At 28.1% G+C, this 17419-nt stretch overlaps 1 protein-coding gene and 2 pseudogenes across 2 annotated transcripts; 2 read left to right on the top strand and 1 right to left on the bottom strand.

The window, feature by feature from the left end:
* Positions 1-4718: 4718 nt before the first annotated feature.
* LOC113558174 lies at positions 4719-5550 on the top strand (annotated as a pseudogene).
* Positions 5551-5768: 218 nt separating this feature from the next.
* On the bottom strand, positions 5769-6599 carry LOC113558173 (annotated as a pseudogene).
* Positions 6600-7813: 1214 nt separating this feature from the next.
* On the top strand, positions 7814-10990 carry LOC113556296 (suppressor of hairless protein-like). 2 transcript variants are annotated; one of them, XR_003405486.1, is made up of 3 exons: positions 7814-8177; positions 9118-10718; positions 10790-10990. XR_003405486.1 is itself a non-coding variant. In XM_026961152.1 (2 exons), exon 2 carries the CDS (start codon positions 9176-9178, stop codon positions 10574-10576), a length of 1401 nt encoding a protein of 466 aa, XP_026816953.1. In that variant the 5' UTR covers positions 7814-8177; positions 9118-9175; the 3' UTR covers positions 10577-10990. The 2 variants fall into 2 exon arrangements, 1 of the variants encoding a protein (XP_026816953.1); XM_026961152.1 differs by having other exon boundaries at positions 9118-10990.
* Positions 10991-17419: the final 6429 nt, after the last annotated feature.

Below are 17419 nucleotides of genomic sequence, written 5' to 3'. Positions count from 1 at the left end.
AAGACCTAACTAATAACCAAGTATTTATAAAAGAAAGAATATTATAATTATAGATATTTTATAAATTGTTCAATTACTTAAGATTACAGAAATATTTCAGTACCTAAATTTAATCTATAGAGTTGTAAAGAGAAAATTCTAAATATAACTAAATAATTGGATGAAAATTAAAATCTTAAAAAAATGATCCTGTTTTTTTTTTTGTTAGTATAGTTCAACATTTCTGGAGATAACAATTTTCTGATTTCTAAATAACATAGATAATATAATAATATTACTGGTAATGATTCTTAGTTCACTCCTCACTAGTCATTCTTTTTGAGAGTTTATGTTTTTGCTTGTAGGTATTATTCCTTCCAATAAATATTTGATGAGTCTCTTATGATTAAAAATTTACTGGTAAAAATACTATCTATTCAGGGTTTAGCGAGTGAATATACAGAATTTGCACATTCCCAATTGACACCTTGCCTTAAAGACCAGTTTCACCATTGTAATGTGTCGTACAAGGATGATCAGAAGAACCAGTTTTCATCAAACCACGGTATATTTGTTTGCAGGACAGAGTATAAGTAAAATTGGACTTTTTATTTATATTAAAAATGAATATTAAAGATAAGTTACAACTAATACAACTTGTTGTAGCAGTAGTATTAAACAAAATGAAAATCAGATTATATTACTCGAAACAATAATTAATATGTTCTGCTCTAAATGCACAATGGTACCTACTATACTAAAATACTATAATTATTATAATAATGGAGGAAGTAATGACTATACTAATAACTGGAAGTTACGAGAGAAACGTCTACTTAAGCTAAATATAAAAAATATGTGTTTACTGTTTAGTACTTATTTACTATTAATTTTAATATTTAATAATACATAATATTTAATATACGTATTATAAAATGAATGGTAGTACCTATAGGCACTAGATATTTGCTAGTAATTAGGGACTACGGTTTAATGCAAGTACGTGTATTTAACTTTGAAGAACGATTATAGATTAGGTACCTATGTAGGTATCTATTTGACTATTTATAATCGTGCTTAAAACAATAAATTCTCATTGGGAATCTTGGCATAACATAACTCGTGGGTTTGGATTACAATTAATGCAATTATTGCAAGGTCGAATTTTTTTCGCTTATATCCGCAAGACTGCGTGTACTAGTAGCATATTTAAAATTAAATTAATTGTATTACTATTAATTTCATTATTACGATAATTGATTTTTAAATTATTATATTTACTCGGAGGTTTTATGTTAAGAGAACTCAGACCTGTATTCAAGGCTTAAGGAGAGTACTTACTGCAAAATATTACATAACTTGAGAAACTCCCGTTGAAATTGCTCTAACCGACAGTTACCGTCATATTACTATAATATGTGTTTTAGCCCTTAGGTACTGATAAAAGTAGACTATACAGATTACAGAATCCAAGAATTCCAGAAAATTATATTATAATTTTGTAGAAAAATATTGTTTCTTAATATTAATAATTAAGACTATGTATAAAAAATATTAATTATATAATAATTAATGGTTTTTTTTCATTAAAAGATTAATGAATCACTTAGTATAATATATTGTATCATACCTACCTACTGTACTTATTTTACTTCTTATTTTTTTAAATCTACAGATTAATCATCTATAAAACAAATATGAGCAAAGTAATATTTTGTGGCAGATGGCGCGGTACAATAAACTATTAGACATACGTTAATATGATACAAAATCCTTCTATTTTTAGATAATAAATAAATAATTTAATTTCTAAATACGCAGAATCATTATTATTATAGCATTTTTGAATAATAATATTCCTATAGTCTAAAAATTTTTCATTCCGCCGATGAGACATAATAATAAATTGTAACCATAATATAAATAAAAAAAAGTTCCAAAAAGTTCGGTCACATGTCTATAGTTATGAATTAATTTGGGGTCCGGCCGCCCGGCACCCGAGAGATTTTCGCACAACTAGCACCCCCGGTAGTTGCGGCCCTGACTACATTAGTAAATTAATAATGTAATATATATATCACATCCATACATCTATAGAGTTTGGGAAAATAACTAAGCCAATTGTAGTAGAATTGTTTGGCATTTCTTCTATTTAATTAAACAAGAATGTTTAACAGTTAATATTATAATATTATATGAACGCTTTATAATACAGTGAAACCTCCCTTAACGGACACCTCTAAATAGCGGACACCTCCAAATAGCGAACGTTTTTTCGGGGACGGGGACATTTTCACTATTTATGTATAGGAAAACCTCTAAATACAGGACACTCTAAATAACGGACACTTTTATGACATTGCTGTTAATAATTTTTATCTTAAATTAAGAATTATTTTGGAATACTTGAATAAAAACCTCAATTATTAAGTTATCTTGTTTGTACATTATTATACTGTATATGAAAATCTTATCTTATCCGTTCAGTCATTGAAATATTATCGCGTCAACGAAATATTGTAACTAATGCATTGTCCTATGTGCGTTTAGTTGTGTTTGTGATGCCAATATACAAACTTTATTGTAGTGCGCTATGGCCAGCAAAAGAAAACGATTAACTCTAAAAGAAAAAATAGAAATTCTGGAATTTCGAACATCAAATACAAATATGGGCGTTCGTGCATTAGCAGACAAATTTAGTGTTAGTAAAACACAAATTGCGGATATTATAGTAAATAAAGACGCTCTTTACAAAACTTGGGCTGAAAATTTCTTCTATCGAGGTACAAAATAGTTCATTGTACTCAAACACAGTCCAATTAGAAAATGCCTTAACATGCGAAATAACTACGCCTGCAATTAGTAAACAAACTAAAGTAACAGATTTTTTTCAGAAATGTTAGTTTTATCATGTATTTAATTAATGTAAAAATAATATAAAATAAAATTATTGAATTTATTTATATACATATTAAAAAAAAAATGTTTCCCTCTAAATAACGGACACCTCTAAATAGCGGACAAAATTTCGGCGACCGAGAGTGTCCGCTATTCAGAGGTTTCACTGTATTATATTCATTGATATTTGATTTAGCTTACATATAATTCTGTCATAATCTTTAAAAAATGGATTTAAACCATAATTTTTTGAAAAAAATTAACTTTTTTTGTTTAAGAATATGCTTGTATTACAAGAAAATAAAAATATTCAAAAAAAATTAATAAATGCACAGATTGTCATAAGATATGTCACCGTGAGTGCCGAGTGCCTAAAGAACTTCTAACAGAACAGAAGAGTAAATCGGAAACATTAGAGCTAACGGAGACAATTATGGTATAAAAAAATTATTTTTTTTTAATTTACCACCTTATCTTTATTCTTTATAGTATTATACTTTGTGACTTTTAATAAAAAATTTTCCATGTTACTTGTGTGTGCTATAGTTGACAGAGACAACATTTGCAGATTTTTTTTTAGATTTTAAAATGTAGTCAGCAAATTCATATATTTATATCCCCCCCCATTAATATTTGCTAGCGTTGGCTCTGTGTGCCGCCTATGCTGTATCGTATCCTTAATTTTAAAGCAGTTGATATTTGTATAATGGGTAAGTAGTATTAAATAGCCGATTCAGAAACCGCAACCCGCCGCAACCGCAACCTGCCGCCGACGCCCGATCGCGTACGTGCGCGACTTGTATTATTGTTATCATATACGTATGCATACAACCAGTTATCATTTGTTATCAGTTATAATTTGTTATCACATGGTATAATATACGTGCGTGATATATATTTAATCAGTTATCACATATTTAATCAGTTATCACGTGTTATCAAACATTATATTTTTTAATATTAATTATTTTAATATATATATATATATATATCACTGACGTATTTACAATAAGAGACATTTATCTGTGTTCAAATAAATATCAATAAATTGAAAGACACTTTCGAAGTACAATAAGATACATTTCTTACCATTAGTAGGTACATTATCCTTATTCGATTAAATATCAATATTCAAACACATTTCTTAGCGAAAACTATTATTATTGAAAAACGCCATAGCAATGTTCATTGAAAGGCACTTCCGCCGTATTGACGATAATAGGTATTCAATTAAATATACACTGCCCCACAATGATAAAGACACTTCCTGCCATTATATTTTCGCTGATAGATCATTTAAACATTAAGAGACAATGATATGTATTCAATTAAATATTCACACACCACCTGGACATTAGTTATTCGCTATAATAATCTATTACTTAATTATATTTTAATATACACTAATAATACAAGTATCTACCCCAAGAAGCATTAGTTCTTCATAGCGTATATTTACATTAGTATCCCTGATTCAAACACAATAGCGTTTTGTCCAATATCGATATGCCCAAACACAACCAGTTAGGTTAATGTGTTGAAATTTAAATAATGTATTGATACTTAATAGCACAGACACATATCATGTCATTAGCAAACGACACACATCCGCCAACACGGCCGGGAGTATAAATGTATTCATACTTCTTAATTTGTTTGTAATATCCCGGATGGTCATTGAGATATACATTATGGAATGTACACATTAATGCTAAAGTCTAGCATTTATACCACCGAAAATGTAAAGAATGTATTATATTTAATGTATTGATACTAAATAGCATGAATATTATATATAATGCACCAATTTAAGAGCCTGACCGAAAGAGCCGACAGCTCTTCAGTGTTTCTCCAGCCTTATAGCTCTTCGCACCACAACCGTTCTCGCGCTCCGTGTTTAAAACGTTTTTATTCAGTGTTCTTCATTTCTCGTATACTTTTAATCATGGCCGGTTCAATCGCTAACATGAAAAAACACTACAATCAGAAAAGTTTTACATATGTTCCACCAACACCGCCTGCAGAGCTCATCGACTGTAGCAATTTCATTCTCGACTTCACCGAGCGTAAATTGTTGAATGTAGGACTTGATCCTGCAGATAAATTTAACACTACTATGGTGTTCATCACTCCTTCGAGATATGTAAATATATCATCTGATTTTCTAAGACGTATATTCTCACTTGTGGGGAACATTCTATCTTTTATACTCGACCTACCTCAAAAATACAAGCGAAATTTATTTCTGGAAACAGAAATTATTTCACTATCTAGTATGGTGTATAAAGGGGAAAATATGCTTGTCATCGAATCAAAAACACAAGCGGATGTCGAGTATTGCTAAATCGTGCAGATTTAATGAAATTACAATATATGGAGGAGAGTATTTTCGAAACGTTCGCACGAAAGTCAGCCATCATACGTCCAGTTGTATTAAGGCAATTTGAAATTATTGGAAATTATATAGACCGGGAATTTACCAATGTGCAATCGCCACCGAAAACAGTTGAAGAAATGATAATTTTTATTGAAAACCTTCAGACCGATCAAATCATCACGAATATCGACTTAAATTTTGTTAGTCAGCTGAAAATGTGTGCAGCACGGAAATTAGCTGAACAATGGTCTCAACGATGGAGCGGAGGAATGTCACCAGAGGTAAATAAATCTTAATACTAGCTCTACGATATTATACCATATCGCTGTACATATAATATACATATATATCGAGCCTTCGTCAACGAGTCTTGCAGTTGATGAGAACGACGGTCCAATACGTTTCAACAAACAACCATCATCTCCGCCATCTTTGTTTGACGATATGGACGATACCACTGAAATGTATACTAATTATATGTACAGCGATATGGTATAATATCGTAGAGCTAGTATTAAGATTTATTTACCTCTGGTGACATTCCTCCGCTCCATCGTTGAGACCATTGTTCAGCTAATTTCCGTGCTGCACACATTTTCAGCTGACTAACAAAATTTAAGTCGATATTCGTGATGATTTGATCGGTCTGAAGGTTTTCAATAAAAATTATCATTTCTTCAACTGTTTTCGGTGGCGATTGCACATTGGTAAATTCCCGGTCTATATAATTTCCAATAATTTCAAATTGCCTTAATACAACTGGACGTATGATGGCTGACTTTCGTGCGAACGTTTCGAAAATACTCTCCTCCATATATTGTAATTTCATTAAATCTGCACGATTTAGCAATACTCGACATCCGCTTGTGTTTTTGATTCGATGACAAGCATATTTTCCCCTTTATACACCATACTAGATAGTGAAATAATTTCTGTTTCCAGAAATAAATTTCGCTTGTATTTTTGAGGTAGGTCGAGTATAAAAGATAGAATGTTCCCCACAAGTGAGAATATACGTCTTAGAAAATCAGATGATATATTTACATATCTCGAAGGAGTGATGAACACCATAGTAGTGTTAAATTTATCTGCAGGATCAAGTCCTACATTCAACAATTTACGCTCGGTGAAGTCGAGAATGAAATTGCTACAGTCGATGAGCTCTGCAGGCGGTGTTGGTGGAACATATGTAAAACTTTTCTGATTGTAGTGTTTTTTCATGTTAGCGATTGAACCGGCCATGATTAAAAGTATACGAGAAATGAAGAACACTGAATAAAAACGTTTTAAACACGGAGCGCGAGAACGGTTGTGGTGCGAAGAGCTATAAGGCTGGAGAAACACTGAAGAGCTGTCGGCTCTTTCGGTCAGGCTCTTAAATTGGTGCATTATATATAATATTCATGCTATTTAGTATCAATACATTAAATATAATACATTCTTTACATTTTCGGTGGTATAAATGCTAGACTTTAGCATGTTGCGGTGGCGGCGGGTTGCGGTTTCTGAATCGGCTATTTAATACTACTTGGGTATATTATAGGTACTATATTATTGTCTATATACGCTTTATTGTACTCTTTAAATTTTAAAAGTTTTTAATGTTTATAGTATTTAATATGAGTAATCCGTTTACGACTTATGAAAGATTAAGTATTTGTTCGATTTTCTGCTACTGGGTCAGTATTGCCGTTATGCCCGTAAGGCCGAAACTATACTTATTTGGGGCAGGGTGTAAATAAAATTAATGGGCCCTCTACATCTTGAAAATTTTTATTATTGGGCCCACCATTATAGGTTGGGGTCCTGGGCCCGTATGTTTGACATCCGGTTATTGCGGCACTGTACTGGGTATTTAAACAAAACCTAAAGTGAAAACCAGTAGTCAAAACGAAGTTAACGATAACCATATCCGAATATTGATAATATGAAAATTTAGATAAAGCCGTGGTGGCGATAGGACAGAAAGGTAATAGATAATAAAGATTAAAGAGTATAGTTATCGTATTTGTTTTGACTACTGGTTTTTACTTTTGCTTTTGATTAAATACCCAGTAGCAGAAAATTGAACGAATATTTAAACGTTTAATTATAAGTCGCAAACGGATTATACAAAATTAAATATTGTAAATTTTAAAATTATTTTTATAAATATGTTTATAAATGAGTTATTTTGAATTTTTTATTTTCTGTACAAAAAAAAAAAAAAATTAAAAAATGTTAATTAGAACACGAATTATTTAATTTGTCCGAACTTTGTGAAATACGACTCTGTTCATGTATGGCCATATGGGAGTGAACCGTTTCCTCAATAGTCAATATATTTACCCCCATTGTGACTATTTAGCTATTAGCACTAATCAGTTAAGTCTATAAAGTGGAAATGTGGAATTTTTTAAGTTTTCAAATTAGGTAGGTATTTTTAGGTAGGTAACATAAAGGCGTGGGAAAAAAGACCGCGAATTTGATTATTTCTTTTTAGATTTTAGTTTATGTTGTTATCAGGTTGTGATTGTATGGCTTCGGTCTTCCTGATAATAATGTTCAATTCACAATTGTAACTCGTTAATACCTAACTATTGTCTACTAATTATTACTTATAACAATATTACTATCTATATTATGTCTGTATATTATGATTATTTTGTTAGTTATAATGTGAAGGTATCTGTTTTTCAACGAATTTAACGAACTCATTATTTGTTAATACTTTTTGTATACATTGTACCCAATTAAATAGTTCATCAACTGTGTCGTTTTTAGTTGTTGAATAATATTTAAATAAATCCAATACCAAGGTGTTACCTGTTCAAAACGTTTTATTCAAATATTCTACATGCCTATGAAGTATGAATAGAATGTTTTTATTCTGAAGTTGGAGTCGGCGACTGAGATATGAACATCGCAGTAGTTAATTCCATTGGTATGTAACTCCTTCAAAATATATTTATCATGCAATGTTTAATTGTAGTAGTTTAATGTTGTTTAAAGCAGTGTTTCTTAAACTTTTTGAAATCACAGAACACCAAACAATATTATTTTTTTATGCAGAACCCCTATCAAAATTATCTTCAAAAAAGGAGGATACTACTAAACATGACAATAAACGGCAACAATGATAATATATCTAATATACTAAATACAGCAAAATGTAATAAAATTATTTATTTAGGAGGTATCATAACATTCAAAAGTAATATAATATTTGACTTTTATTATAATTATAATAACTATTATTATTATTATATTGACCTTTCTTATATTGTGTTAGTACAATATAATATTGACTATATACTATTATTTAATGTACATTTCATACTGTAATTAACTAAGTATAATATTAAAATATATTAATATTTTTTATAAATAAATAATAGATTTTTCATAATAATTTTTTGAATATTTTGAAAAAAAAATACTTAAGTTTTGCGTAACCCTTAAGTGATTTCATGAAACCTCAGGGTTCCGTAGAGCACAGTTTAAGAAACACTGGTTTAAAGAATATAAAATATAAAATGGAGTAAAAAAATGTATTGTTATGTAATTCACAGCAAACGCTTAGGAATATGTTTCATAATTTAACACGTTTTTGTATAATTATATTGAAGTTAAACTTATAATGTAGTTAAGTTAGGCTGATTCAATTTTAAAAACTGCATGTAGATACCTATATTTTTAAGTAAATATCATGTTAATACAATTGATTAAATGTAATATTGAACGATTTTTCATTTCCAATTTATTTTATTCACTACGAATTATACTTTTTATTTTTGGTACAGTGTACATGTTAAACATTTTTAGAGTTGTAAAAATGGTTGAATATTATGTTTCACAAATTTATAATCAATTTTTTGTTTCAGGTTTTTTTGAATAGGAATTTAACTTATATTTACAACAGTGGATTTGTTTTCTACAAAAATGCCTCATCATTACGGTCTAGAAATTACTACACAGATTCGGCCCGAAAAGAAGCTGACTAAAGATGCTATGGAAAGATATTTACTTGATCGCAACGACTTGGTTTTAGTTATCCTTCATGCTAAAGTTGCTCAAAAGTCTTATGGCACTGAAAAACGTTTTTTTTGTCCACCTCCATGTGTCTATCTTTTTGGCAAAGGTTGGAAGTTACGTCAACAACAGTTGCTTAGAGAAGGAGTGACTGAAACTAATTCTCAAATGAGTGCATTCATAGGTATTGGTAGTGCAGATCAAGATTTGCAACCACTGGATCTTAATAATATTAAACAGTATTGTGCTGCTAAAACTTTATTTATATCTGATTCTGATAAGCGCAAGCACTTTATGCTTATGGTTAGAATGTTCTACAACAATGGATACGACATTGGAACCTTCCACAGTAAACGAATCAAAGTAATATCTAAACCTTCAAAAAAAAAACAATCCTTGAAAAACGCTGATTTATGTATAGCTAGTGGTACAAAAGTAGCACTGTTCAATAGGCTTAGATCACAAACAGTGAGCACCCGATATTTACATGTTGAAAATGGAACCTTCCATGCCAGTTCAACAGAGTGGGGAGCTTTTATCATTTACTTATTGGATGATGATGAAAGTGAAAGTGACATGTTCAATGTTCGAGATGGTTACATTCATTATGGCAGTACAGTAAAATTGGTATGCAGTGTTTCTGGAATGGCTTTACCTCGACTAGTCATCAGAAAAGTTGATAAACAAACAGCATTGCTAGAAGCTGATGATCCGGTGTCGCAATTGCACAAATGTGCTTTTTATATGAAAGACACTAATCACATGTATTTATGTTTATCCCAAGAGCGTATAACTAACTTCAATGCCACACCATGTCCAAAAGGGCCAAATAAAGAAATGATCAACGATGGAGCTTGTTGGACCATCATTAGTACAGACAAAGCGGAATACCAATTTTATGAAGGAATGGGACCCGTAAATTCTCCTATAACACCCGTACCAGTAGTGCATGGACTTAACACTAATGGTGGTGGTGATGTGGCCATGTTAGAATTGAGTGGTGAAAATTTTACACCACATCTACAAGTATGGTTTGGAAATGTTGAGTCTGAAACTATGTTTCGTTGCCAAGAGAGTATGATTGCAGTCGTACCAGATATCTCTTCATTTAGAGGAGACTGGTCATGGGTAAAACAGCTAACTCAAGTACCAGTTTCATTAGTAAGAAATGATGGGATTATTTATGCTACAGGATTAACTTTTACATATACACCTGAGCCAGGTCCAAGAAACCGTGTAACACCAGCTGACAAAATAATGCGAACATCTACTTCAAAAAATAATTTTTCACTATCACATATCATGAGTTGATTATAAAAAGGGTATTTTTTTAAATAGTATTATTTATTTTACAGCCAACAGGGTATATGACTGATAATTGACTGAATGAAACAACTATACAATGTTTTGACTTTTGATAGTAAAGTAGTAATAATTAGTGGAGATATTTCAGGTAAATAATTTATTTAAAACTGTTTATCTATATCAATTATAACTTTAATAATGCTTTAAAAATCATTATAGGTTGGGAAAAAATATGTTTGTTCTACATTAAATAATCTGGTATTGGACAGTTATTAAATGATAAATAAAATTGTATGTAGTTGGCCCTCATTTAATTGTTGAGTACTCAAAATATCTCTAATAAAATGCCTATTGAGACAAATATATATATTGAAATTTCTTTAAAAAACTATACATATGTAATAATATTGCTCAAATTTTACTTTGTATTTTAATAATATTTTTATTTGTGTATCATATTTTCTGAATGCTTAAAAATAAAAATCACTTATTTTATATAGTTATCTATTTATCACAAATGTATTACAAATTGTTCAAAATGATAATAAGTAAAATTATTGTGAATTGTAAATATATTATATTAGGCAGCCAACTTTATCATTTGTTATTGTTTACCACCAACAAATTAAAGTTTTTAATTTACTAAAATATTATTATGTACACATTTTAAAAAATAAACAAATATTTCTTGTAAAATATTAAAATATATTATATGGGAGTCTATGTGTTTTTTTTAATTTAGTTAATATTCATAAATAATTAATAATTTATTTTTCCCAGAAAAATTAACCTATATTTGTTGTTTTCAGAATATACACGCTGCAGAAACTTAGCTTAATATGTTAGTTGTATATTGATAATAATCAGTTGCGTAGCTAGGGGGGGCTAAAGGAAGGGATATAGCCCCCCCATTGGTAGTATTTTTTATATTGTTTTGTTGTTATTGATTTTCAATAACTCAAATTAAAAGTATTTACCCCCACCCCCCTTCTAAAAAATCCTGGCTACGCCACTGATGATAACATTAGGTATGGGGCATGAACTAAGATATACTTATATACGTATATCTTAGTTCATGGTATGGGGTGTTTACTGTTGATGAACTTATAATTATGTATTTCTAAATGAGACAAAGTCGTATCTGACTTAGGGTACTTACTTGAAGTGAGTTATACGGGCTGCTATAGTGATCTTATCAAGTATAAAAAATATTCATGTAAATATATTTTATAATATATTATATTTTATAATTCAAAGTATGCTTTTAAAGTAATCAAATACTTATCTTGTTAAAGAATTGCATTTTTAATTCAAAATCTTACCTACAATTAATTATTATTAAAAACTATAAGTTTCATACTTGGGCGTTTTGGTGAATTGTGATAATTACTAATAATAATAATAATATCTACCTATAGTACTTGTATTGAAAACTGTAAACACGTGAAATATGTATGATAGGTACTTATGTAGAAGGATTAATCATAATAAATAGGATACTCTTATTCATTGGTAGTATATAACAATTTGTCTTGAAACAATTATTGTTAATTTGTTCAAAAATTATTAATTATGATTATGGTCCGTAGTGGACTCGAGAAATTCCATTTTAGTTTAAATTATTATTATCTATACAATGAATCTTAACATTTTAAGATTCATTTTGAGCTATTAAAAGAAATTTTAAAATTTCGAAGTTTTTAAATTGTTTTATGGGTGTAAATAAAAATATATGCCCAGTAAATAAAATTGAAAATTTAAGATTTACGAATCCCGAGAAAATTGTGCTTAAAGTAATTTGAAGATATCGAAAATACACGCACACATTTTTTATATATAGGTACCTACATTAAAAGTTTGAATTTTAATGAATTGGATATATTTATACGAATAGGTACTAGGTAATTTATTTATTTTGTTGTAATTCAAAAAATATTATTTTTAAGTAGGTTTTTATATTATTGCTCTTAAAGCTTTTCGTTCCAAATACTAATATTTATAATTATTTACACACACATATATATATAGCTACACAATAACAATTTCAAAATATTTTCATTAAGCATTGATTAAAATATATAATTTAATCAATGGCTTAGGTAATTTTAAACTATTTATATCAATAACATGCATGTTCTATAGATTATAATCTATAAACCTTGGATATCATGAATCTATTGAACGTAATCACATAGCTATTATCCTTAAATATACATGTACCTACATGCTGATTGCTGATAATTGTTCAATAATCATTTCAATGGTTTTTTCATGTAGATACATACAATATCAAATTTAACTCATAACAATGGTCTAATCATTGATAAGGTTCATTCAATATGAAGTACCCAAGTTAAGTTCCTTGTATTTTTTATTTAAATTAATGTTTTTTTTTTCAACACAGTTTTGTTAAATATTAAATACAGTTTCATTTTTTTATAAGTAAAAAATAAAAAATAAAATAAGTAATGTCTTATTACATTTATTTATTATCAATTTATTTTCTGTACATTCATGATAAATCTTGACATTTAATATTTAGAATATAATAATAATAATATAATAAAATAAATGGTAATTTAAAATTAACGGTTTATTCTGGAACATACTTACAATTTAGGTAACTATATTAGTTATTTCCAGCTGGTTAACATCAGTAGATTTTTCTGTTTTATAAATTACATATTTTTATAATTACTTATAAAAAATCTTTAAAAAAATTACAATAAAACTGACTTGGTTCAAACGTTCAGTTACTTATTCAAGGGCGGATACAAGGGAGGTAATGGAGGCAATTGCCCCTCCCGTTCACAAAAAAAGTATCATATATTCTAACAAAGTTTTTTTTTAAATAGGTGATGACCTTTTTATAGTTAATAACTAACAAATTGCCCTGTCCCCTGTTTAGGACCACTGTATCCGCCCTTCCATTTATTGAGGTACGCACGACTGTACGAGGTTATTAATTTATTTCAGTATACCTACCTATTGATGTATCAGATTTATTGGTTTGATAATCCTTAGGGTTATATGTTCTATTGCACCATTTGCCCACACCCATTGTATAGAACTTACCGGCTATAAACAAAAATCAAAATCAAGATTACATTTAATGGTCTCTTCTTTATACGTTAATTTAATACATCGAATAATGTATAAATATGTAGGCGTTATTTGTATGAATAAATCAAACAAAACTCAAAAGTACAGTCGTGGAAGTAAATTATGGCTTAGAAGAAGTTCGAAAAATGGCCATGAACATAACATTCTTGTCAATCTGTGTTTTTTAGATGGAACTAATGCACGATTTATTTATTTACTTCTATAAATTCACAGTGAATTAAATATATTCAATGCGTGTAATTATTGTATAGTTTATAATGTATAATAAAGATGATAATGTAAATATAATCTTCATTTGTATCAATTTTGATCGATGATTGCATTTGGAAGTATTACAAAATATGAACGAATATTCAACTATGAATAAGATGGTTTCAAGTATGAAATTGTATCTAGTTGGGTATATTATTTGAAGGGCTTAAAAGCTTAGAACATCCTTAGTATCTATTTTTCAAAATAAAAAAAAAATTAAGGAAAAACGGAAATTTTAAATTAAATAGTTTTTGATAAAATCGATTTTGTTATTTATAGCTTCAATTAAAAAATGAATTTAAAAAAAAAAAATCGTTTGAATTTCAGATTTTTATGAAGTTCATTAAAAATTTGAAAATATACAAATTAATTTATAATTAAAAATGCAAAATTTTTCAATTTAATAATAATAATTTGTATAATTTCTGGTTCAAATGCGTATATTGGTTAATAGGATAATTAAATAGCTTTTAAAAAAAAAATTATGTTAAAATGTTGAAAAGTATTGGAGAAGCATTATAAACTTAAATTGACCATAATTTAAAAAATAAAAAGTTAGACCCTCTCTTTAAAGGGTTATTTTTTCATAAGTTTAGGTTTACTTTCGTATGACGTCGCCACGTCGGCCTATCACTTCCCCCCCGGAAAACATTGTGTATTATTACATTTTACCTTTATCGCGTAGAGGCGTGTATATGTATACAGCGCGTAGATCCATGATCTGAGCTTGGTGAGCTTTGTTAATTATATATATATCAACAACAATTCAAAGCTCAACTCAGGGGTAAATTGGAGGAGATATCAGATAGGTATAGGTATAGAATTATATAGAAACCGGATTAGTTCCTTAGTTCCCATAGATCCATTTCTATTTTATTAAATTTTTTTTATTGATAGGATTTTATTTGTTTTGTCAAAATGCTTGACAATTATTTTGCATTAATTTAACTATGCATTTATATATACATACACTATTTTATAGTACTTGAGTATTTGAGCTAATTTTATTAGAAAGTAAAGCGTGGATGTAATATCCGTTTTCCGAAAACAAGAACATTACATCACTTTACTTTCTAATCAAATATAAATATATTATACAATAATATATAAATTACGTTAATAGTAATAATATCATAAAATATACTAGCGAAATATCTCAGCGATTATAAACGAAAACACATTATTTGCACGTCCGTGGTATATTCGCAAATAAAAATTAAATGTTTTGCCCTTTGGTAGCGGGGTTAACGTCATTAATGTTTTAAATCAGTTTAATGATGACCTTACTCGTGCCTGTATTAATATCTCTAATCTTTATTAAATATTAATGAAAAATTCTAAATGATTGTCCTTTTGAAAGACACCAATGGTTTTAACCACACCTATAAATTTAAAAGTGGTGAAATATTTGTATACACTATTCAACATGATTTTTATTAGCTCGATGTCGGAAATTGTTGCGTTATAGTTTTGGCTTGAAAAATTCAAGCACAACTAGTATGCAGCCTACAAGGCAATTAAATTTTCTCTGTGAAATTTGTATTAATTCGTTTTTATAAGTAAATACTTACAGTGCTCCCTCATACTGCTACTTACAAATGCTTGTTGTTTGTAGTATCTTAGTGCAAACTCTAAAAAAAATTTATTATTTAAAGTATTTTCTTTGATTGGTAAGACTAATCTAAAAGGAATCATAATTTCATAGTTAAAAATAGTTTGTAATTTTTTATAATTTATAAATAAATAGCTATTCATAAAATTTAACCTATTTACACTTTTGATGATGGTACCTACTTATAAGTAATTAACGATTAATATTATGAAAATTTTTGTATCCGATATTTAAACAAACGTTGGTCATAATACATATCGTAATTCGATTAGAAAGATAAATCAAGATTTACTATATTAATTATAGTCAATTGTCTTAGATATTAACGAGGCACCTAAGTACACTCATTTACTACTTTCAGCAAAGTTACTTTTCCGATGATTTCAAAAATAATAATTCTAAATATAATAGTCGTGTAATTACACATAAATGAATAATTTTTTAGTTTGAATAGAGTAATTACAATTTTAGTGTTATGAGGTATGGCTGATACAGTGGCTTCGTGAAAGGAAAAAGGGACGTTCGGATTAACTTTGATTTTGTTATAAAATTGTCTTGCATTTGAAATTAAATATAATAATAATAATTATTATTATTTTAAATTATATAATATAAATACAATAATATTATAACGGTGACGATGTATATTCGAAGCTTTTCGGATTATCACGAGATAATTACACATTGGACATGTTAAAATAATACTGCCCCGAAAATAGAACAGATTGATTAAACATCTTATAGGTATTCCATGAGATTTTATAATATTGATTATTTTAATTATAATATTAAATTGAAGATGAACAAAAGTAATATCACACAAATTTTGTAAAATATTGATTATTTATGAATTTAAGCTTTACCAATATTATGATCTATTTATCTATAATACTCTCAACTTAAACAATTAAATATATATGTATATATCACTAGGACTAAACTTCATTAAAATATAGTACCTACTATAGTTTACTTTATTTTATAGTTAAAACTATACAATTATATTACACAACATAAATTACCATTATGTTTAAAGAATTGTATTAATTCTATAAGACAAAAATAAAAATACGTGATTAAATGTATAATATAATCTATATTTTAAAAAATTGTTTAGCCTTAAGTTACACTTTATTCTTTATTTTTACCTTTCTCATCATTAGGGACCACTTGCACTAGTTCAAGAATAAAATAAGAAGGGGTAATATATACATTATTTATTTATTTATTTTTTGATAATGAATTTCATCAGCATTAAATTGTTGTGCTAATGATTATTTTTAGTTTTTAATTTTTTTGACAAAAATATTTGTATATTAAATTTTACATTTTAAATCCTTAATAATTATTCAACGTGATAAAATTGTATAATTTAAAAAAAATTAGAAATATATTAATATTTATTAATTAAAATATTTATATATTCCTAACCTTCGATCATATAAACTAAGTTATATACTTGTTTATGTGGTCGAATTTCCTAACCATTGTGTAATAGTAATAAAATGATTATTACAACAAATAAACATTGTTTTTTAAATTTTACTTCCTTAAATTCCGAGTATGAGGTATTTGTGTAGATATTATATTCATATACAGTACTGAAGTGAATATTGTTAGTTTATTATAAGAATATAAATTTCATTCAATGTATTGGTTATGTGATTTTTGGACTTAAACAGTTATACATGCGTTATAGGTTAAACTTGTTTGATTATATCTATCGATTTGTTACTGAGATCTATAGATATTTACAGTAAAAACATAGTCAGAATAATCTGATCTTTGATAATCAATAAGTTGAACTTAATAACAATCATCAATCAACTAAAATTATAGACAATTTGTATTGATTTTCTTAC

Source organism: Rhopalosiphum maidis, chromosome 4 (assembly GCF_003676215.2).
Source record: "Rhopalosiphum maidis isolate BTI-1 chromosome 4, ASM367621v3, whole genome shotgun sequence".
Taxonomy (NCBI): Eukaryota; Metazoa; Arthropoda; class Insecta; order Hemiptera; family Aphididae; genus Rhopalosiphum; species Rhopalosiphum maidis.
The sequence above is the reverse complement of the archived record's forward strand: the minus strand, read 5'-3'. Positions and strand labels throughout refer to the sequence as shown.

What these genes read in the sequence shown, in the direction of transcription:
- LOC113556296 (XM_026961152.1), top strand. Translation starts at nt 9,176, where the DNA reads ATGCCTCATCATTACGGTCTAGAAATTACTACACAGATTCGGCCCGAA.